General features: G+C 42.2%; 1 protein-coding gene across 1 annotated transcript in view; it reads right to left on the bottom strand.

Moving 5' to 3' along the window:
- Positions 1-1,022: 1,022 nt before the first annotated feature.
- The window catches only part of PCID2 (PCI domain-containing protein 2), a 49,358-nt gene continuing 26,219 nt past the window's right edge, over positions 1,023-24,161 (bottom strand). The window contains exons 7-9 of the mRNA XM_080268059.1: positions 21,528-21,628; positions 11,762-11,961; positions 1,023-2,719 (exon numbers count right to left, since the gene is read on the bottom strand). Of these exons, the coding sequence (XP_080124185.1) occupies positions 2,503-2,719; positions 11,762-11,961; positions 21,528-21,628 (518 nt within the window). The 3' untranslated portion in view covers positions 1,023-2,502. The remainder of the gene's footprint in view (positions 2,720-11,761; positions 11,962-21,527; positions 21,629-24,161) is intronic.

The raw sequence follows: 24,161 nt of genomic DNA, 5'->3' as shown, positions 1-24,161 counted from the left end.
TCCATGCCCGAGAGAATAACTGTAATGCGCAAGGCACAATCAGATGGCTCCCAGCCATGGAAGCAATAATCATTCCAGGGAAAATCAAAGAGGTACTGCCTGAGGGCCTCCCAATCCACAGCTCCAAAGTGCTACAATCAATGGTTCTTCGGAGGGTCCATAGGCTGTAGGGGAGCGATGACAGGTTAAGGTAATAAGGTTTTGATCAGAGAAGCCCAATGGAGAGAAAAGATTAACAGTGTAAGCAGAAGGATTAGTTATATGGAAGAGGTCAAGTACGTTGGAGCTCTCTCCAAGGTGGTCAGGGATACGGGTAGGGTGCTGTACAAGCTGATCTAGGTCATTAAGGATAGAAAAGATGTAGGCTCGTTCACCAGGTGGATCAGTGAAAGGAGAGGAAAGCCAAAGGTGGTGGTGAACACTGAAATCTCCTAGAAGGGAGATTTCAGAGAAAGGAAAAATAGACAGAATGTGTTCCATCATAGAAGCAAGACAGTTGAAAAATTTTTCAGTCAGCAGATTTAGGAGATAGGTAAATAGCGCAGATATATTTAGTCAGAGAATGACGAGAAAGCTGAAGCCAAAGAGTAGAGAATTCAGAAGAATCAAGTTGTGTACATATACACAACAGCCACCTCTGGCTTTGAAATGAGTATAAAGAAAGTAGGAGGATACAGAAAAGAGTTTGCTATCAGTTGCCTCAGACAGCTGAGTTTCAGTTAAGGAAAGAAGGTGAGGCTTTGAGGAGGACAGGTGGTGCTCAACAGAAAGTTAGAGGAAAGGCCGCGAATGTTGCAGAAATGAAGAAAAAGTGAGTCAGACAGTGGCTCCAGGCAGCTCGTTGAGTCGTCACCAGGAGAGGGGCGGATAGTGGGGGCACTTATGGTCCCCCCCAACCCCCACAGGACTCTGAGGCTTCATTCCAAAATACTTACATAAAGGTCATCAGAACAAGCCATCTAGTCTGTGTAATTCATGTGCATGCTTATGTTCAGAAATAATATTGTATAGTATGAGTTTATTTATCAAAGAGCTAGGCTACAGTTCAAATACATTCCCGAATCATGAGAAGTAGCCACAGGTACACAGTACCAGTAAAATATAATAATATAAATTTTTTAGACATCTACACCACACATTACAGTACAGTTAAATACTCAAGAGTGACTATGAAGTAAACTATACAACATACACAGTACTATCAACTTGTTAAAAGTGAGCACAAAACTAAGTCACCTGTAAGACAAAAGAAGTCAATACAAAAAAACAGCGAGATCATCAACCACCTAACTTATCACCTACACTGGGTATTTCATCTTGCCTTTTCTAAGCCATCATCATCATCATATCTCTTAGTGTCACACTGGGTGAGATCTAAGGCCATATCTCTTTGTTCTGGGTCATCTGTTCTGTAGAGTATTTAGCAGCATAAGATAAAAACATGACCTATGGCACATCTCCAATGTACTCACAGATAGATGTTCCTGGCTTAATATTACTAATACTGGATTCTGAAATTGTTTATCTTCAGCTGCTAGAGAAGGAGCCACTATTAACAATGTTACTGTAGCAAACTATAACCATCCACTATGATAAATTGTAATTTTTTCATTCACTCTTCTAAAAGGCTCCAACATGCTTGTGTATGCCAGTCTTTCTCACCTAATGGTGGCTCTTCACAATCCTTGATCTCTAGCAGCCCCTCTATCCAATCCCTTACCCCCAACGTCACACTTTATGACAAGTACCATGTCTTTTTCAGTCTGCCTCTTGCAACTCTACCCTCAACATTCACACCTTTAGCCCTCTGCATCCAGTTGCAATCCCCTCCTCTCCACATGCCCAAACTATCTCATTCTACTCCTTATCACAGTACTAATATATTCAATTTCATCCTTCCTCTCAACCCTTCATTCGTAACCACAACTCCCTCAGGCCTGTCATTCAAGGTAATAATTTACTGAATAAATAATTTCCTTGATTAAAGCCAGATGGGCTTACTAATGATAACCATAATCCAGGAAAGAGAGAGCGAGAGAGAGAGAGAGAGAAACAAGGGAGTGCAGACACAGTACAAATGTGAAAGCTTTAGTGTTAATACTGCAAGGAAGAAAATGTTAAAAACAAAGGAAATCAATGCCATATGGGAAAAAAATTACCACATTACTCCAAGAACCTGTGAGGGAACAAGGGACTGTAAGAAAATAACAGATCGGCAGGAGGGAGTTGTGAATGGAGGGAAAGTAAAATGTCAGTTTGAAAATGGTACATCAACAGAGGGAAGCAAAGAGTGCAGTGAATGAAGAATGTCGTGTAAAAATGACAGATCAGTACAAAGGAGTACACAGGAAAGCAAAAAGCAACAGACCTGTTGGTCCTTTCATGGCTGTGGAGGGAAAGCAAAAGAGGTAGATCAGGAGAAGAAGCAGTGAGTGGAGAGAACATATAAGGTGTAGACCAGCAGGAAGATGCAGCCAGTGGAGGGACAGCATGCAAGGCAGATTAGCAGGAAGAAGCAGCGAGTGGAGGGAATGCATCCTTCTTGCTGACAACAAGTTTGCGGTGAGCATGTGAGAGGTAGCCTTTAATTTTGCCATCGTTGATCATGTTAGCCAGGATACATTCTGTCTCGTCTGCATCAACATCCTCGACCTGCATCCATGCCAGAGATTTCACAAACAGCTCTATGTCAATCTGATGTGATCCACTCAACAGATACCTGGAAAGAAGGAACAAGATCTTACCTTTCATTATAGGATGATGATGATGAGGAGGAGGAGGAGGAAGAAGGAAAGGAGGAACATGTGAACATAAGAAGGGAGGATAACTGCAGTAGGCCAGCTGGCCCATGCTAGACTGCTCCTAAATGAGTAACTGAAGTACTAGAATGAGATAAGCAGAGCAAAGAAGAAGGCTCTCCCCATCCTCCAAACCCTCCAACCAAAGCTGGAACGAAACAGTCACAAGGAACACGATAAGTACAGAAAAATTGGTGTGGTCATTTTATAGGAAAGTCTGAAAGGAGAAGGAGGATTATGATGCAGCATTCATTGAGAGGTGGAAGGAATACTGCAATTAGCAATTACAGCTAAAGGTTAAGACTTCTGTTAACTGCATACAATAAATATCATCAACAATACTAAAACCCCCTTTCTCACCAAAAGATGGGCCAAGGCAGGGTCCAGAAAGCACAAAGTAAGTAGACAGAGTAAAGATAGGACCTGCCAGACCCACATTATCTCTTGTGAGGCTATAGCTATGCCCCTCATGGAGTTAAATGAGGGCAAAACACCCAGCCATCTTCCTAGGATATGAACTCATGACATTTCCCCAAACTGGTGATTCAGACCACTAGATATCACTAACCATAAAACATTCTAAATAAAATGGGAAAAAACATTAATAATGGAGGAGAAAGTACAGCAATATTTATATCTTTTAACACCCTGAACTTACAAAAAAAAAAAAAAAAAGTAAATATATAAATGCAACAGACCCTCGCTAAAACAAACCCCAATACAGCAGATATCAGATGTAATGAATGCCACAAAGTTCACTGAACTTTCGTCAGTTATAATGTGCAATAGTTGTTAAACGGGGTGCAACAGGGCACAATACATGTGTTTCTTACCCTTTTTACTTCAACCTGGCCTGAACTGCCCCCTTCCCATCATGACTGGTGAGTTTTAATAAGACTACAGTGATATGGTACTATAGTCTGACAAATCTAAACGTAGGGTTTTGGTGGAGTCAGCCCCTCCCTGCACTGTTGCCACGTTTCCGAGCTGACCTCTCCATCAGCGATGACCTTGACACTGTTTCCCTCTTGTGATCTCCGTTTTTCTAATACCCCCTATACCCCTGCCACCAACACCCCCTATACCCCTACCCCCAACAACACCCCCATCAACAACACCCGCTATACCTCCACCACCAACACCTCCTATAAATATAGACCCCCACCATCAACACCTGTATAATAATTAGCCGTTGATAATTGCTATGCTATTTTATTGAGAGCATACGGAAATGTAACCTACCGTACCGTAACTGCTTGACTCTCTCTCTCTCTCTCTCTCTCCTCCTCCTCCTCCCAGGTGCATTGGGAAACATTCTACCCTATTGCTCAAACTCCCTAATTTTACAATCCCATCTGTCTTAATCCTTCCCACTGCCTTTGTTCCTAAATCCCTTAATTGATCTATTTTTAACCTAAGTGTCCTCACACCTTTTAAACCATTTACCTCTCTGTCACTATTCTCCACCATATGTATCAACTTGTATTATATTGTGTATAGAACTTTCATACTGTATGCTGTAGTACTGTATAATGTATAAGAATACCCACTGTTTAGTGGAAATAAAGTTTTATTATTATTATTATTATTATTTCTCTCTCTCTCTCTCGCTAGATTCTGTTATGTGTCATCCATGGTTTTTTACTTCCATTTTTATGTATGGATTATAATTTTGACTTTATTTCCGCACCACCCTTGAGGTAAAAGTCACGGCGCGTTTTTTTTATAGAGGTTTCCCCAATAGGCCTAAATCCTGTAGGGGGTTGGTGACCTCCCATAGCGTACACACAAACACGTGTCGCATGAGTGCTGCCACCCCAGAGCTGTTTGATATATTTATTTTAATTATGAAAGGATCGCCTCTTCCCACTTTTATCCCTTCAAATTTTCTTGCAATTATACTTGCTAAATTAATTAGCAATGTTAGAAGTGTTGGGGAAGTAAATAATAATTAGAATATTTTTAGAGCAACACTGCCAAATTTTTATGCCACGTTTCTCTATTATCATATAATATAGTATGCAGAATAGTTTTATCCTTCCTTGATACATGTCAGCACTTTCATTACAGTTATATTAGTAAGAGTTATGTTTATGTATCATTCCTACTACACAAACCACAGGCGTTATACATCGTAGGGTTAGGAAACATGGCAATAGTGTAGGCAGAGGTAGACTCCACCAAAACCCTATGTTTAGATTTGTCAGACTATAGTCATGAAGAAGTACCATGACAGGGATGTGAAATAAGCTGCAAAAAGGCGAAATCATGGGCCAAGTTAATATAAAATGGGCATAGTTTCCATTTTTAGTACAATTATATGCAAGTATATGCATTTATTTTCAAGCATGTGCTCAAAGCTGCACCTCAAGGGGAGGGGACCCTCGGATATAACAAGCTGTCGGCTTGAACAAACCTGACCTTCCACCAATTAATCCATTACAGCGAGAGTCTACAGTTAATAAATCCATCCGTCCATCCATCATCAAATCCTATGTTGCCCCATGAGAAGCGTAGGAGCCAGGGGCTAGGCAATTTGGTCCTGACATTTAAGATGAGAGTGACCAGCCTCACTCATCCCTGAATGGCATTATGTGAGCAATAAATCCCAACCACCCCTTCGATATAAACCTTCACCGGCTCAATCCAACTGGAGAGCTGTAATTACCCAATAAACCATCAGGTGCCATACTTTGGTTAAATGGTTACCACCCAGCATAGTAAATGGTTTCCTGTTGTACAGGAAATAAATATATAAAATAAAACAAACCAAAAACAAAATAAAATGGTAATCAACGTGTATGGACCCAGGAACTTGACTAACACATATAAATACATTTAGGAGGAAGATGACCACCTTACTTCTGTTGGTAGCAGTCCTGTGGAGAAAAAATATATGAATAAATACTAATAATAGTCATCTCTTTGCTAACCTTATGCATATGGTAAGACTCACTTTGAGTAGGGAGTTCTACATAAATAAACGATAAATATACTGAAACTCCCCAAGTTCCAATCCCATTCCTTCCATTCTGGTGAAAAAAAAATATAAAAAGGTATGCTGTACTGTATTGTATATGACTTGCAATTAATGACTCAATGACATCAATACTGTCCGTTCTTACCTACAGTACAATATGCACATCTTTGTGTCTATTCTTGCCACTCCAAGGCTTTTCCAGAAATAAGCTGATAAATCAGAAATAGCTGAAACTCACTGGAACTACTGGAACAGTTGCAAATCATTAACTCCTAACACAATAACAATGTGACACAGAAAAGTCCTGAATTGCTACAAGTATTCTGCAAAAATACATCATCATTATTAGCATTATAATCATGATCTTGCTTTCACATGAAACACTGAGAATTATCAAAGGTATGGCCAGTGAAATGGTTCAGACATCCATTCACAATCTCAGAATCCTTGGTTCACCTTATAGACCTAACCACCTCCAAACATCTTTTGACATTTTCCTTGATAGATGTACTTCACATCAACTGATAAATAAACATTACCTGCCAGACAGAGTCAATTCATCAACTCATCAACTATCAAGAAAAGATAGGTGTGCCACACACCCTATCATATGCTCCTCCAATCATATTTCATTCAACAAACTCAATCACCTCTCCACTGTGGTCCAGTCCATTTTACCCCATCAGGACACACACAAGCATGTTGGAGCCTTTATAAACAATAAACAAGGAGCGTTGGGGACTGGGGCTAGTCATTCAGTCCTGATATTTAAGGAGAGGGTGAATAGCCCCATAGGCATGTGAGAGGCATCATGTGAGCAAGAAACCCCAACTACCCTTTGGATATAAACCTTTATGGGCCCCATCCAGTTTGAGTGCTTTAACCCACAAGACAATCAGGCATCATATGACTACATGGTTAACAGTTTCCAGGATTACATGAAAACATTTGGCTTGAGATTCAATATAAAGCCACTTCATGGCTGCACTACATCAACTGAGTGGATGGTACGCACCCCCACCTTCCAGTTAGCCACACAATTTCAAAAATCGTTTGTCTTGAGAGAACTTTCTGCTTTATTTTTGAGACTTAATAGCCAACTTTCAGGGTAGTACAACTTTATCTTTACATTCTTCCTCTTAAGAATTCTTTACTACAAATTCTAAAAGGATAATGAAAATAAATGGTGGCTATAATATGAATGCAAATAAAGAGACTGAAAGATACATATCCACCTCAAACTCTGACAAGGCTTCTGTAACCAGTGACTATTTACAAAAGCTGGATTAGGAATAGCTCCTTCATCAGGGGTAAAGATCAACCACTTAGTAAAGGGTAAAAGTGAAAGTAACATTAATGAGAACAATGTTATTTATAGTACTGTATACCTTATAATGGTTGCCCAAAAGTAAATGTATGTGAGACTGGGAGAGGTCTTGAACAGATCATATGGTAGATGTGCCTTGACATAACACTTCAAATTCAACAGTCATGAATATAGATCAGTGCCAACATCTATCAAAATGGCAAGAATCTACGATTCTAATAAAGGAGTTGGACAAAATGATGAGAAATGCAGCACACATATGTACAGAAGAAGTTATTAATCACACAGATGCCTTTAGGTGTTGCTCAATCACTGCAGCAGGTGCAGCTTTAACCTCACCAAATGGGAGAGCATGAGGGAGCAATTAGGCATTAGGAGAGGTGGGGTCAGGTCCAGATATGATCACCTGCTCATGTGAACAGGAGAGAACAGCCGATCAGCTTTAAACACAACAAACAACCCAGGAACATTCAGTGCATAAATATATCTAAATCCCTCACTTTTGTAGTCTCTCTGAAGATGAACTCAGTGTTGTCCAAAACATCAGAGAAATAAAGAACTCAAGCTCTTTCCTGTTATTTTCCCCTCCCACCCATTCCTATCCACTTGTCAAAATGAAGGAAGCTTCGCTATGACATACTGTGACAATGAGTGAAAACTGCATCTGACATGCCCACATTTTCAAAATAATTTAGTGGTTGGTGGGGGCACTCACCATTCACTCACTTGATGTAGTGCTGTTCTTGGGTGACTGCCCTTTCCTCTCTTCCTTCTTTCCTCTTCTGTCTTTCTTTCCTTCACTCTTCCCTCTTCCTTCTGCCTATGGGTGACTCTACACTAAGTGACAAACCAAATGGTTTCCTGTACACTAGGAAACCATTTACTACACCGGGTGGTAACCATATGACCAAATTGTGGCGCCTGGTGTTTAGTGGGTAATTAAGGTGCTCTAAACGGATTAAGCCTCAGCAGATTTATATCCAAGGGGTGGTTGGGGTTCACTGCTCACATAATGCCACACAGGGATGAGTGAGGCTGGTCACTCTTATCTTAAATGCCTAGCCCCAGGCTCTTACTCTCCTCATGGGGCAACACTGGATTAGATGGATGGATAAATGGAGAAAAAATACATTCGCCATTCACAGGATACGAATAATTTTCCTACCTGACATCAATACTGAATGCAACAGATGTGCATAAATATTCATCATCAATATAAAATTAACTCTAGTGTTGTTAGGGCCCTTCCATCAACACCAATGTGTAAAAGACTAGTGTATATTGGTATCTGTTTAAAACAAGTTTATTTTTAACACAAGCTTAGAAAAACTTTCAAACACAAGGTCAAGAAGCATACTGCAATTATCAAAAAGGGACAGAAAAAATAACCTACTACTACCCCCTGGGGGTAGGGGGGTTTCAAGAATACTCCCCAGTATCCCTTCTTGTCGTACGAGGCAACTAAAAGGGTTGGTGGTGGGTTAGTGCCCCACCCCATAAAAAGAACTAACTAAACAAGAGAAAAAGCACCTCAGACCAGGACGGACCATAAAATGATGACTAAGGAATGGACAAAGGACATTCTGAGGGTGGGGACATGGAATGTGAGAGGAGTGAATGATGAAGTGAAAGAGAAAGAGATCGTTCAGGTGCTTGAGGATGCAAGAGTGGACATATGTGGATTGACTGAAACTAAGTGGAAAAATGAAAGGGTGAGAGAATGGGAATATGACTTAGGAATATGTGTAGGAGTTAATGAGAATGAGAGGGCAAGAGAGGAATTATGTCTGATGATAAGCAAGATGTGGAAGGAGAATATAAGACAGTATGGAACAGTGGGTGCCAGGATTGTATGGGTGAGGATGAAGGTAGGTATAAAAGCATGGGCGATTGTATGTGTGTATGCACCGACAGAGGACCGAGTAGCAAGAGTGAAAGATGAGTTTTGGGCAAGTGTAGAAGCTTGTGTGGACAAATTTGAGAGGAGCGAGCAAGTGTTTTTGATTGGAGACATGAATGGCAAAGTTGGGAATGTATGAGTGGATGGAGTGGTTGGTCAGCGGGGTGTGCCAGCTGAAGTAGATGGGAATAGTGGTGCTTTGGTGGACATATGTGCTGGTAAGGGGTTGGCAATAGCTAACACCTACTTTCGGCATAAGATGCTCCACAGGTATACATGGACAGTAATGAGGAGGATGGATGGTGAACTTGTTGAACGAAAGGCAATAATAGACTACATGTGCGTGGATGAACGAATGAGAAGACAAGTGTTGGATGCAAGAGTGTGGAGAGGGTGGAGGAATGGAATCTCAGACCATCACATAGTGATGGCCAAAGTAAGGCTGCAAAAAAATGGTTGATGAGACGAAGGGGAAGACAGGAGGAAACAGCTCCTGTGAGAAGAGTGGAGAAGGTGCAAGATAGTGAGAAAATGGCAGAGTATAAGAGCATTGTGGAAGAAAGATTGGGAACGTATGAGTTAGAGCAGATGGCAGGGGTGGAAAACGTATGTAAGATATTCACGGAAGAGATAGGCACAGCATGTGAGGTGGTTTGTGGAGTAAGGAGGAGCAACAGGGGTGTGCAAGACACAGCATGGTGGAATGATGAGGTGAAACGAGCTGTGGAACAAAAGAAGAAGGCATATAGTGAATGGCTAGCAAGTAGAGGTAGGGGAGAAGGTGAGAGAGAGAAGAGAGAGGTATATGTGAACAGAAGGGATGTGAAGAGACTGGTGAAAGAGAGTGAGAAGAAAGTGGACGAAGAGTTTGGGCGGAATCTGAGTGTGAAATGAAGGGAAAGTAAGAAATTGTTTTGGAAGGAGGTACAGTATAAGAAAGTATGGCAGTGTGAAAGGGGAAATAGGAGGGGAGTGAAAGACAAGAGTAACAGATTGTTGGTGGAGAAGAGAGAGAAATTGAGGAGATGGAAGAAGCACTTTGAGGATTTGTTGAATGTAGAGAGTGAGAGCAGTGCGAGTATAAGTGGTTGGGGAATGGCTGGGAGAAGAAGAGATGAGAGGAGGGAGGAAGAGATCAGTAGGGCGGACGTAGTGGAACCAATGAAGATCAAGATGGGAAATGCCCCAGGAATTGATGGAGTGTGTGGTGAAATGCTGAAGTATGGGGATGAGATTGTTGTGGAATGGATATGGAAGTTGTGTAGATTGGCTTGGGAAGAGGGAAGGGTTACAGAGGACTGGAAATCAGGTATAATTGTTCCTTTATACAAAGGAAAAGGGGAGAGGGAAGTATGTGCTAACCACAGGAGTATTTGCCTTCTTAGTGTGACTGGAAAAATATATGGTAGAATACTTAATGATAGGGTTAGGAATATAACAAGAGGAGCTAGTTGGAGAAGAACAAGGGGGATTTAGGAAGGAAAAAGGGTGTGTAGATCAGATATTTGTTCTAAGATGTTTAGTAGAGAAGTATCTAGAGAAGGGAAAGAAAGTGCACGCTGCCTTCATGGACTTGGAGAAAGCTTATGACAGAATAGATAGGCAAGGTATGTGGAAGGTATTAAGAATATATAGAGTGGAGGGGAAATTGTTGAGTGCTGTGAAGAGTATGTACAAATGAGCTAGGGCTATGGTGTGAGTGGATGGTGAGCTGAGTGAGTTCTTTGATCTAAATGTGGGACTAAAACAGGGATGCATGATGTCTCCATGGCTGTTTAATATATACATGGATGGGGTTGTAAAGGAGGTGCAAGATAGGGCAGTGGATGTGGGGATGGCTTTAATGAATGAAGGTGAGATTTGGAAGCTTCTGGTGTTGCTGTTTGTTGATGATACAGTATTGTTGAGTGAAGATGAATGGGAGTTGCCAAGTTTGGTGAATGAATCTGGGACAGTGTGTAGGATGAAGAATCTGAAAGTTAATGTAAACAAGAGTAAAGTTATGGTGTCTGAGGAATGAAGTCACGGAATGTACAGTAAGGTTGGATCGTGAGGATATGGAGAATATGAGTGCATTTAAGTACTTGGGTAGTGTGATGAGTAAGGATGGAACTTTGGGGGATGAAGCGCCTGAAAGGGTACAGCAGGGAAGGAAGGTTGTTGGTTCAATGAAAGCAGTGATGAGAAATAGGGAGGTGAGTATGGAAGTTAAGTCACTGCATGATATTATTGTGATCCCTACCCTAACGTATGAAAGCGAGGCATGGACCTTGCTAGAGGGGAGCGAGTCAAGAGTGAGAGCAGTGGAAATGAGTTATCTGAGAGGAGCATGTGGAGTGACATGGATGGACAGGTTGACGAATGAAGAAGTGAAGGAACATTGTGGGGTGGATGTGGATGAGGTTGAGAAGATTAGGAGAAATACACTGAGGTGGTTTGGACATGTGGAGAGAATGGAGAATGAAAGACTGACTAAGAGGGTGTATGTAGGTGAGGTGCAGGGAGGGATAGAGAGGGGACGACTGAGGTTGAGGTGGAGGGATGGAGTTGTGAGGTATATGAGGGAGGGGGGAGGGTAGTCAAATGTTAGGTGACAGAGCGACTTAGAGGCGTTTTGTCTGCAGCCACCCTTTGTGGGATTAGGAGGTCGGGCTATAGATGATATAGAATTCCTTATAAATCTAACAGGCATGCAAGACAAGCATTAGAGCCACTATCAAATCTAATAATACAGAAACAAGAATAAGAACACATACACTTTCTTGAAGAGGTTCCTGAATGCAAGGATTTTAAGCTTCTCAAGAATGAGATAAATGCCAGCAGAGATAAAGAAAGCTTCATGGTGAACCAAAGTCTCAGAAAGCAGCCTCACATTCCCTGTCCTCACTGCTTCAACCACTCCATTCAGTTCTCCCAGATTGTACCGCTCCAGCAATGACGGTTTGGGGAGGTAGCCCTGTAAAAAATATGCAGTGCATCTTATTTCACAGTTAAACTTCATAAACATATATGCAAAGGCCCTGCCATTTATTCTATAAATACTGTATGTATCTATGTTGTATATGTATATATATATATATATATATATATATATATATATATATATATATATATATATATATACCTATATAGATGTATATATATATATATATATATTTATATATATATAGATTTATATAGATGTATATATATATATATCTATATATATATATTATATATATATATATATATATATATATCCATCTATCATCCAATCCTACATTGCCCCATGAGGAGGGTAGGAGCCCAGGGCTAGGCAGTTGGTCCTGACATTTTAGATGAGAGTGACCAGCCTCACTCATCCCTGAGTGGCCCTACATGAGCAATCAACGCCAATCATCCCTTGGATATAAACCATCACCGCCTCAATCCGATTGGAGCGCAATAATTACCCAATAAACCACCAGGCGCCAAAATTTGGTTATATGGTTACCACCCAGCATAGTAAATGGTTTCCTGGTGTACAGGAAACATTTGGCTTGTCACTCAGTGTAGTCATCCACAGGCAAAAGGAAGAGGAAAGAATAAAGGAAGGAAAGACAGAAGAGGGAGTGTAATGTCACCCACAGGCAGAAGGACAAGGAAAGAATTAAGGAAAGAAAGACAGAAGAGGATGGAAGGAAAGAAGGATGGAGGAGAGGAAAGGGCAGACACCCGATAGCAGCACTACATCTAGTGAGTGGATGGTGAGCGCCCCCACCTACCACAAAATATATATATATACATATATATATATATATATATATAGTTTCATTTTTAAAGGCATGCATTGGCCTTGGTCACCTAATGGCGGCTCTCCATGCTGCACGATCCACTGCAGCCTCCCTGTTGAGTCCCTTAACCTTGAGGTCACAATGACCTTGTCCCATGTCTTTCTCGGTCTACCCCTTGTAACCCCACCCCCAATATTAACACTTCTCACCTTCCTCACCCAATTATCATCCCCCATCCTCTCCAGATGTCCAAACCATCTAAATCTACCTCTCCTCATCACAACACCCATACACTCCAGTCCCATCCTACCTCTCAACTCTTCCATCGTGAACCCAGCCCCCCCAGACCTTGGACGCAGGGACTCACTGCACATCCACCTAATCACTATCATTTTTGTATGTCTGAGCCGACGAATATCCTCCTTCTTCACTGCCCAGGTCTCACTACCATACAGCATTACACTCCTAACACATTCTGCATACAAATACCCCTTAGCACGTAGGGAGAGTCCTCTCAATGTCACAAGAGGCAAGAGCTCCCTGAACTTCTTCCAACCACTTCTCACCCTAGCCACAGAGCTAGCTCCAGCCCCACCTCCAGCACACGACATGTCTCCCGAATAACAAAATTTTTCTACACACTCAAGAGATTCACCAGCAAGTTCAATTCTTTCACGTCTGACAATCTTCACCTGCTCTCCCCGACACGCTGTACAGTAAGCCCCCGCGTTTGGCGATCCAATTAGTCTGGCGAAACTACCGCCAAATGCGAATTTCGCCAAATGCGAGTTCTTTTTACCATATAAATTGCCTATAAAGTGCCTCAATCAGTCTTTGGTCATTGCCAAAGTCTCCCTTTTGACCCCTAAAACACCATCTTTCGAGCTGAAATAAAATCTTTTGCCTTCACATATTAATACACATGTAGAAAACAGACCAATAAACAATAAATAAAGCTAATAAGACATGATATAAAGGTTGTAACTAACCGTAAATAGAGTGAAGATAGGCTTGCTTGGCTGGGGACGTTGGAGTGGCAGTGGGGGCAGCTTAGTTGCTACCACCACTTTCCTCATCACTCTCCCCCTCCTCCCCCATAACCCCCTTAGCAACCATTTGTCTCGCTTGATCATCCACTTCATCAGAGCCAGAAAAGTCAGCATCCAGCTTAAAGAGGGCAGCGAAGCTTGGCTGGGGAGGTTGGGGAGGTTGGGGTGGCTGGGGAGGTTGCGGCTGTTCTTGTGGCTGCTTTTGGGGCTGTTCTTGTGGCACATCGAGTGGGGGGACCGCCAGGGGACCGCCAAGTTTGAATTCAAATCGCCAAATGCGCATTCGGTGGTCCGTGGCCACCCTACCGCCAAAAGTGAGTTTCGCCAAGTTGAAATTCGCCAAACGCGGGGGCTTACTGTACACATAAAATCAGCATTATCTCGCAGTCTACCTCTGATACCACTACATCTCTTATGCACCCATTTATCACAAACACCGCACAAGATGGAATTACTTCCCACGCCCTTGTGGCAAACTGCACATGGCCCACATGGCCACTCTCCCTCGTCTTTGACAGTACCGCCACCAACCCTAGATATCATCACTTTTGTTTTATCTGCATTTACCCTTAAGCCCTTGTGCCCCATACCATCTCTCCACCTCCAAAATCTTTCCTCTGCCTCCCTCTCGTTCTCTGCAATCAACACCAAATCATCAGCATACAACAACTCCCACAGAAGTCCGTTTCTAAAGTCACGTGAGAGGGCTTCAAGTACCATGATAAACAACATGGGACTCAAAACTGACCCCTGATGCACACCAACATTCACGGAAAACCCATCACTCAAATCTTCATTCACTCTTACCTGGGTGCTAGCACCCACATACATATCCATAACCACCCTAACCAGCCACTCCTCCAAGCCAAGCTTTCTCATTGCCCACTTCACCACCTCTCTAGGGACATATATACAGTATATATATCTAATATACCATAGCACTAGCCGTGTGTGTGTGTGTGTTTTGGGCAGCCAAAACTACACATTCAAATCGCACCAAAATTGGCACAAAAATCGCAAAAAATTTGCTGATGTGAAAAAACTTGGTCCCATCATGATTGAAAAACTTTTACTATATTTAATGCGCGATCACATTTTGACCAAAAAACGCCAATCCAGTGCCCGGCATAGGATCTCCGTAGAATTTTTTGCCCACAGCTATAACTAAAATATATTATAGCAGCCTGAGAGCCTCCCGCAGGAGCAAGTGTGAGGGGCCCAAAGGGCCCATGAGCAGTTGTATATATAATATATAATTTATCTATCTAACTATCTATCTATTGCCAGACGCCTCAATCCCGTTTGGGGTGGCCACAAACAAATCGCCTCCAAGTCGCCCTGTCCCCTGCCATTTCACTGCCCTGCTCCCAACTCACACCCCTCTCTCTCATATACCTCTCCACCCCATCCCTCCATCTCATCCTCGGCCTCCCCCTCCCTCTTCCCCCCTCCACCTCACTCAAATACACTCTCTTCGTCAGTCTTTCACCCTCCATCCTCTCCACATGGCCAAACCACCTCAGTGTGTTCCTCATAACGCTTCCTATCACATCCACATCCACACCACAACGCTCCTTTATATCCTCATTCGTCAGCCTGTCTCTCCATGTGACTCCACAGGCTCCTCTTAAATAACTCATTTCCACTGCTCTCACTCTTGACTTGTGTCCTTCCAACAATGTCCAAGCTTCACTTCCGTACGTTAGAGTTGGTATCACAATACTGTCATGTACAGTCGTTCTATTTTATGAAGGCAGTTTGGGTGGGACGCTCTGGGACTTCACACTGTTAGCTCTGTTGTCACATCGCCGCCGATACACGTGTAATTATTTGTGTTCACCTCTCTCTCTCTCTCTCTCACTCTCCTATTTTAAGCTAGTAACTACTTATAAATGAATTTTAAACACTCTGTATAGATGTAATTCAATAAAAAAGCCGTAGTATAGTATACATCTCATAAGACTCGTCAGCGTTGCCTTTGAGACGTTGTCAGGTGGTGACACGAGGGACAGCCCTGCGTGAGTGGGTCATACTCGGTCAGTCTCCCGCCATGGAAGCTATTTAAAAAAAAAAAAAAAAAAAAAAGCACCTATAGACTTTTACCTCAGGGGTGGTGTGGAAAAAAAGTCGAAAACAAGAGAAAAAATTTTAAGAAAATACAATTAGTAGTAGTTAATATATAATATGAGAGAGAGAGAGAGAGAGAGAGCGCACGTGTGTGGCGACGATGTGGCAACAGAGCTAACAGAGTGAGGTCCCAGAGGGCCCGACCCAAACTGCCTTGATAAAATAGAACGACTATAGTAACTTTTTCACTTCCATGCTCACTTCCCTGTTTCTTATCACTGCTTTCAAGGAACCAGCAACCTTTCTTCCCTGCTGTACCCTTTCAAGCACTTCACCCTCCAAACCTCCATCCTTACTCATCACACTACCCAAATACTTAAACGTACTCACATTTTCCAATGCCTCACCATCTAACCTCGCTGTACATTCACTAACTTCACCTCTCTCAAAGACCATCACTTTACTCTTCCCTACATTCACATTTAGGTTCCGTTTCTTACACACTCTCTCAAACTCATCCACCAAGCCTTGCAGCTCCCCTTCGTCTTCACTCAACAACACAGTATCATCTGCAAACAACAGTTCAGGGAGTTTCCAAACACTATCCTCTCTCACCAGGGCCACTCCAACATCCACTACCCTACCTTGTACCTCTTTTATTACCCCATCCATGTACAGATTGAACAACCATGGAGACATGACACATCCCTGTATACAGTATATAGCAGTAGGTGTGGGTGCTCACCATCCACTCAACTAATGTACTGTTGCTCTTGGGTGGCTGCCCTTGCCTCTCTTTTGTCCTTCTTTCCTTCCTTCCTCTTATGTCTTCTTTCCTTCATTCATTCCTCTTCCTTTTGTCTACAAGTGACTCTAGACTAAGTGACAAGCCAAATGGTTTCCTGTGCACCAGGAAACCATTTACTATATTAGGTGGTAACTATATAACCAAATTATGGTGCCTGGTGGTTTAGTGGGTAATTAAAATGCTCCAATCGGACTAAGCCTGTGCAGGTTTATATCCAAGGGGTGGTTGGGGTTTACTGCTTATGTAGTGTCACTCAGGGATGAGAGGCTGGTCACTCTCATCTTAAATGTCAGGACCACCTTGCCTAGCCCCGGGTTCTTATGCTCCTCACGGGGCAACATAGTATTGGATGATGGATGGATGGATGTAATATGATCTTGCCAAGATAAATCCCAAGAGAATATAAGTGGGTACTCCTGTGGAAGATTTTATTGAGTAAATAGGAAGAGGAATTGAGTCTTTGATGCATTAAAAATAAGATTACTTTTACCCCCGTCAGTGATACGAGCCAAGTCAAACATTAGGTGTGCCATAGCCTCATCCCTTGTTTGTCGAAGTAACCGCTGAGATGGATGTTGTGGGAACAGAATGAAAAGGTGCAGGACGGAATCATCTACGTATGAGTGGATTGCGTCACAAGTACAGCTTAGTAGGTCACTGATGAATAAAAGGAAGAGAGATGGTTATATGACACAGCCCTGAGGAACACCACTGTGGATAGATCTAGGAGAAGAATGGTGGCCGTCTGCAACAGCAGCTACAGAACGACCAAAATGGAAATATAGATGAAGGCACAGCTAGAAGGATAGAAACTGTAAGAGGGCAGTTTGGAAATTAAAGATTTATGCCAGACTCAATTAAAAGCCTTTGAGATGTCAAGTGCAATGGCAATGCTTTCGCCAAAGTCCCGAAAGGAGGATGACCAGGAATCTGAAAGGTAGGTGAGAAGATCACCAGTGGAGCATCTCTGACGGAACCCATATTGACAATCAGAAAGAGGATTGTGATAGGAAAGATGCCTTAAAATTTTTCTGTTAAGAACACACTTGAAAACTTTTGAAATACAGGATGTTAAAGCAACTGGGCAATAGAGGGTTTGGAATGGTCAACCTTCTTTGGGACTGACAATGAGAGCAAACTTCCAGCAAGAAGAAAAGGTACAAGTTGATAGACAAAGATGAAAGAGTTTACCTAGGCAGGGTGTACACACAGATGCACAATTCCTGAGGACAAGAGGAGGGACCCCATCAGGCCTATATGCTTGTTAGTATCAAGGCCACTGATGGCAGAAAATACATCAGTTGAAGAAATTTTAACGTCAGCCATGAGGAAGTCAAAGGGGGGAAGCGATGGAGGAACAGCACTGAACTCATCTAAGGTGGAACTGGAGGAGAATCTGAGTGAAGAGCTCTGCTTTATCAGTAGAAGAAATAGCTACAGAGCCATCAGAATAGAAAAGAGGAGGGAAGGATGATGAGAGCAAGTTGTTAGAAAGGCTTTTGGCAAGGTGCCAGAATTAACGGGAAGAATTCGAGTTGGATAGTAGAGAGCATTTAGTATGGTTGAAATTATTTTTAGCGGAGCAAAGAACAGACTCAGCATGATTCCATGCAGAAACATAAAAAAAGATGTCATTCAGGGGTGGGCTGGCTCCAGTACCTTTTGTAAGTCCTCTCCTTATTGTGGACAGCATTAGGACAAGCATAATTAAACCATGGTTTTTTTTTGCATTAGTCAAAAGATATGAGAAAGGAATGTATGCTTCCACGTCCGAGAGAATAACCTCCGTAATGCGCAAGGCACAATCAGATGACTCCTGTCCATGGAAGCAACAATCATTCCAGGGAATATCAAAGAAGTACTGCCTGAGGGCCTCCCAATCAACAGCTCCAAAGTGCCACAACCAACATTTCTTTAGACCGTCCACAGGCCGTACTGGAGCGACAGGACAGGTTAAGGTAATAAGGTTGTGATCAGAGGAATCCAATGGAGAGGAAAAGATTAACAGCATCAGGCGAAGGATCAGTTGTAAGGAAGAGGTTAAGTATGCTGGAACTCTCTCCAAGGCAGTCAGGGATACAGGTAGGGTGCTGTACAAGCTGCGCTAGGTCATTAAGTATAGAAAAGATGTAGGTTTGTTCACCTGGTGGATCAATGAAAGGAGAGGAGAGCCAAAGGTGGTGGTGAACATTGAAATCTCCTACAATGGAGATTTCTGAGAAAGGAGACATGGATAGCATGTGCTGAAGAATTTTTCATGGCAGAATTAGGAGATAAGTAAACAGCACAGATATATTTAGTCACAAAATGACAGGAAAGCCGGAGCCAGAGAGTAGAGAATTCAGAAGAATCAAGTTCAGGACATGAGAGCAAAATAAGATCTTGCATACATATACACAACAGTCACCTCTGGCTTTGAAATGAGTATTGAGAAAGTAGGAGGATACAGAAAAGGGTTTGCTATCAGTTGCCTCAGACAGCTGAGTCTCAGTTAAAAAGAGAAGGTGACGTTAGGGGAGGAGAGGTGGTGCTCAACAGAGATAAAGTTAGAGGAAAGGCAGCAAATGTTGCAGAAATAAAGAAGTAGGTCAGACAGTGATTCCAGGCAACTTGTTGGATTGTCACCGAGAGACGGGTGGATGGTGGGGACATTTATGGTCTCCCCCGCCGGGGACTCCGAGGCTTGGTTAAACAATGCCATTTTTTGAATTTTGAATAGGAAGTGTAGTATGTAATGAGCATGTTGTTTGGTGTTGACAGTATGAGAAACTTGTACTGGAGAGCATGCTGGCCTACTCTCTGTGTTACTGAAACACTGAAAAAGTACCGTACAACAAAGGGGGATGGTCAGGAACTAGTCCTGAGGGTTGATGAAATGGGAGCTCCAGCTCTCCCTGTCATCAGCTTTCCATCCACCTTGGGAGTACTACCCTGCTTGACTGGTGTTACAGTCTATTCCCCTGAACTGTTATACCTAAGAAACAGTCATCATTCCATCTTGAAAACTAAACTAGACCATCAAGCCAATCACAAAAATACTACAAGACTACATAAAATCCCTCCAGTCTGGGTGATGTTCTTTTAGTTCAATCCTACTGCTATCACATGACTTTTTTCAACTTGGGAAAGGCCTCTCATATTGAAGAAAGTTATTATGGCCGTATTTAACCTTACCAGTTCGATCAGTCTACTCTAAACTGCATAAAATCAACTTGAGATGGTAAGTAAACATTTAAAATATGTCTCTGATCTCAATGGATTAAGCAACATGTAATTATGATCTGATGTAATTTTGGGATTATACCAGTAGATATCTTTAGCAATAGAATCAGTGCCATCTGGGTGTGGAGCATCAACAGAGCCCCCGCACGATCATTCAACAGACATGCTCAGACACCATCTTCTTTGAAAGGTTCTTGTCTCCCAACAGTCAACATCCTGAAGAGAGAAACCTGTACTGTACACAGGAAAAATCATCTGATAAATTACCAATATGCTAGGAATCGAACCCAGGACTCTCAGGTGAGAGCCAGGCAGCATACCACTACACCACGACCAGGTAAAAGCTAACTCACGTTGTCACAATCTTGTAACCAACGTCCCTCCGCCCCCACTGTGGTCATCAAGAGGATGAGTTAACCCCCTGGCACTCGGGCAAGTAGATGCTTTTAATCTATCCCAAGCACGAACGGCAAGTCAGAATGAAGAGAGAAACCTGTACTGTACACAGGAAAAATCATCTGATAAATTACCAATATGCTGGGAATCGAACCCGGGACTCTCAGGTGAGAGCCAGGCAGCATACCACTACACCACGACAGGGTAAAAGCTAACTCACGTTGTCACAATCTTGTAACCAACGTCCCTCCGCCCCCACTGAGAGTCCCGAGTTCGATTCCCAGCATATTGGTAATTTATCAGACAGAAGTCAACATCCTGTTTTATTTTAACCCCTTGAAACTGGGTGACATCCTTTTTAATTTTCTTGCAACTATCAGACAATTTTTTTTGGCTTATGGGTGATGTGTTTTTATTCCTGCTGCTATCAGACAATTTTATCTAGCTTATGAAAGTTCTTTCACTCTGAAAGGGTTTACTAACACTATATCTGACCTCTCCAGTTCAAAACGTCTATTCTAAGCTAATTAAATAAATGGGGTGATGTACAATCTAATATACTACAGCACTAGCTGTGTGTGTGTGTGTGTGTGTGTGTGTGTGTGTGTGTGTGTGTGTGTGTGTGTATTTTGGGCAGCCAAAACTACACATTCAAATCGCACCAAAATTGGCACAAAAATCGCAAAAAATTCGCTGATGTGAAAAAACTTGGTCCCATCACGATTGAAAAACTTTTGCTATATTTAATAGGCAATCACATGACCAAAAAAATGCTGTTCTCGGCGCCCAGCATGGGATCTCTGTAGAATTTTTTGCCCACAGCTATAACTAAAATACATTATAGCAGCGTGAGAGTCCTCCACAGGAGCAAGTGTGAGGGGCCCAAAAGGCCCATGAGCACTTGTAAGAGCCATAGCAAGTGGGTATTTCTTTGATGTAGATGTGGTTCAAAATCCAAAACTGAACAGCAGAATTTTTAGCCATAAATTCCAATTTATAGGTTCCAGTGCAGGATTTCTAGGATTCCCCAGCTGAAGTAATCAGATTTCTGCAATCCATTGGATTCATACAAAATGAGCATTATGGAACACAAGATCAAAAACCAATATATCACATTCATGGGAAAGCTAAGACCAATGCAGAAAATAAGTAAACATTATGTCAGTATGAATAGGACTCACTGTGTACAGTTCTGTTAAGTATGGGAACAAAGTGACACAAGGCTCACCCTTAGCATCTTGACAGGTATAAGGTATATGAGAATGCGCCTCTTGTTCTTCCTACTCCTGATGTGGCAGCGTTGGAATGCAAATGACAGTGTGGTATCAGCTGGAAAGGGAAAGATGGGAAATTATATAAAACAATACTATAGCTACGTAGAACTATCCACATTATACAATCACTGAGAAAAGAATTTGGATGGACTGTCTAATTCAGTCAGTGGTTCTGCTTACAAATTAACATATCAATGTACAATGACTGCAAGACAGTGAAATGTAACATCTAAGATAACAAAGGAAGACTGCAAAGGTCTGACACCCAAATGGTGAAAAAGGGAAAGAGAAAAATGGAAAGTTCACATGGCCAATAAAAAACAGGGTAGGTGAGTATTGTAGCAAGAAAAAGCAAGACTTTGGTGTAAACTGAATCTGGAAGATAAATACAGTATTAAGTGCATTACAAATATATTTTCAAAGTTACAAAAGTTTTCCGAGACATTTGGAGAATGGTACTGGTGCCAATGAACTTCCTGAGGATCAAGAAAAGTGCTTAACAAGAAGGATGTTCCGCAAGGCATCACATCCACTACAGGCTATACCAACTACATGTAATTTCACGTCACTTGTGAACCACAGCCAATTCCTTCCATCCGCTGCTTAGCTAAAAAGGGAGTGAAACCCCTGTTATACCATATACTTCTCCTACATACTTCATGAAACTCACTCAAATACAACTCTCCTCTCCCACACACACAATGTACCATCACAAAGCTCTAGCAATTAAACAATGAAAAGAAGAGGGGAGGGGGGACTCAGCCACTCCACAGACCATTCTTGGCTCTACAAAACACTTAACAATATCACTAAATTACAAAGAAATAACTCAAAGATCCATGCCACCATCACCTCCAACATCCAACAGATCCACTTTTACATAGTAGACCACTATGCAAACATAATTTGCCTTACACCAACACTCACCAAGTCTGAAAAACAATCTTCTCTGCACACAGTCCATTTCACTCAACCACAATGAAATCCCTTTCACTCCAAAACAGACATGTAACATAATCAAGAAATCAAAGAGCTCTACATGCACAAGGTCAGACAATATCAGCAACCTACACCTGAAACATTAGGGAGCAAACAGTATCCAGGCCCTCACAAACATCAGCAACTGGTCATATGCACACTGTAGCATTCCCAACATCTGGAAACATGAAACAATAATCATCACTATACTTGAGTCAAACGAGGAACCGACACAGCTTTCTTCATACAGACCCTTCACACTACTAAACATCAAATTCTTCACAAAGAGACACTTCACGTCCCCCTAGCTCCCTAACAATATGGCTTTACAGCACTACAGTACACAAACACCATACTAACCAACCTCACGTAACAAACATCTAATGGTATCAACTCAATAAGACCCACAGTAAGTACACTTCTTACAATAATAGACTTCAGTAAGGACTTTGGTGCCAACCCCTGATGCAAACTTATTACCAATACCTTTAACACAAACATGGAGAACACCACCAAACGCTGGATTGTTAACTACTTCCCTGGTTGACAAGCACAAGTTACATACCAGGGCAAATCATCACGAACATGAAACTTCCCTAACGGAGTTTCACACGGTTCTATTCTTTCATCTACACTTTTCACCTTGTACACGCATGATATTCTCACACCCCAACCACCCACAAACACTACCTCTTACGCAGATGACCATTACCAAAACATTCACATACCATATTGCAAATACAGCCTGTACGTTATAAAAAGACTAAATCAACAACACTATAAGAATGGCTCGAGGACAGCAGGCAGACAACTGCTCCAGCCGAATCCACCTCCTCACTCATCAACATCAACAAACATGAGCACAGATACACCCCTAACATCACACTTTGCAATGTATCAGTGCCACACATCCCCTCTACTAAGATCCTTCGGGTGACATAGGATACTGGACACTTCACAGACCACAAACAAGACACTGAGAGGATCAGAGAGGATGATATCCAAAGACCAGATCCAGCAATTTGGAAAGGAGAAGGGGCATGACTCCAGGCAGTATTGCTACCTAATTTATTTAAACAGTATCAAAATCATAATGCACTTGCATTTCACATGTTTCATCACTGGAGTACAATAACAAGGGGAACTGCAAGTGTAAAAGGATATTCTATCTATCTATCTATAGCCCGGCGTCCTAATCTCACAAAGGGTGGCCACAGACAAAATGCCTCCAAGTCGCTCTGTCACCCACCATTTGACTGCCCTCCCCCCAACTCACTCCCCCCTCCCTCATATATCTCTCAACTCCATCCCTCCACCTCATCCTTGGTTTCCCCCTCCCTCTCTCTCCCTCCACTTCACCTACATACACCCTCTTAGTCAGTCTTTCATTCTCCATTCTCTCCACATGTCCAAACCACCTCAGTGTATTTCTCCTAATTCTCTCATTCACATACACATCCACCCTACAGCATTCTTTCACTTCTTCATTTGTCGACCTGTTCCTCCATGTCACTCCACATGCTCCTCTCAAGTAACTCATTCCCACTGCTCTCACTCTTGACTTGTTCCCCTCTAGCAAGGTCCACGCCTCGCTTCCATACGTCAGGGTA

This window comes from Coenobita brevimanus, chromosome 26 (assembly GCF_032717465.1).
Source record: "Coenobita brevimanus isolate Jiangsu-jjx chromosome 26, ASM3271746v2, whole genome shotgun sequence".
NCBI lineage: Eukaryota > Metazoa > Arthropoda > Malacostraca > Decapoda > Coenobitidae > Coenobita > Coenobita brevimanus.
This window is presented reverse-complemented; position numbering and strand designations above follow the sequence as displayed.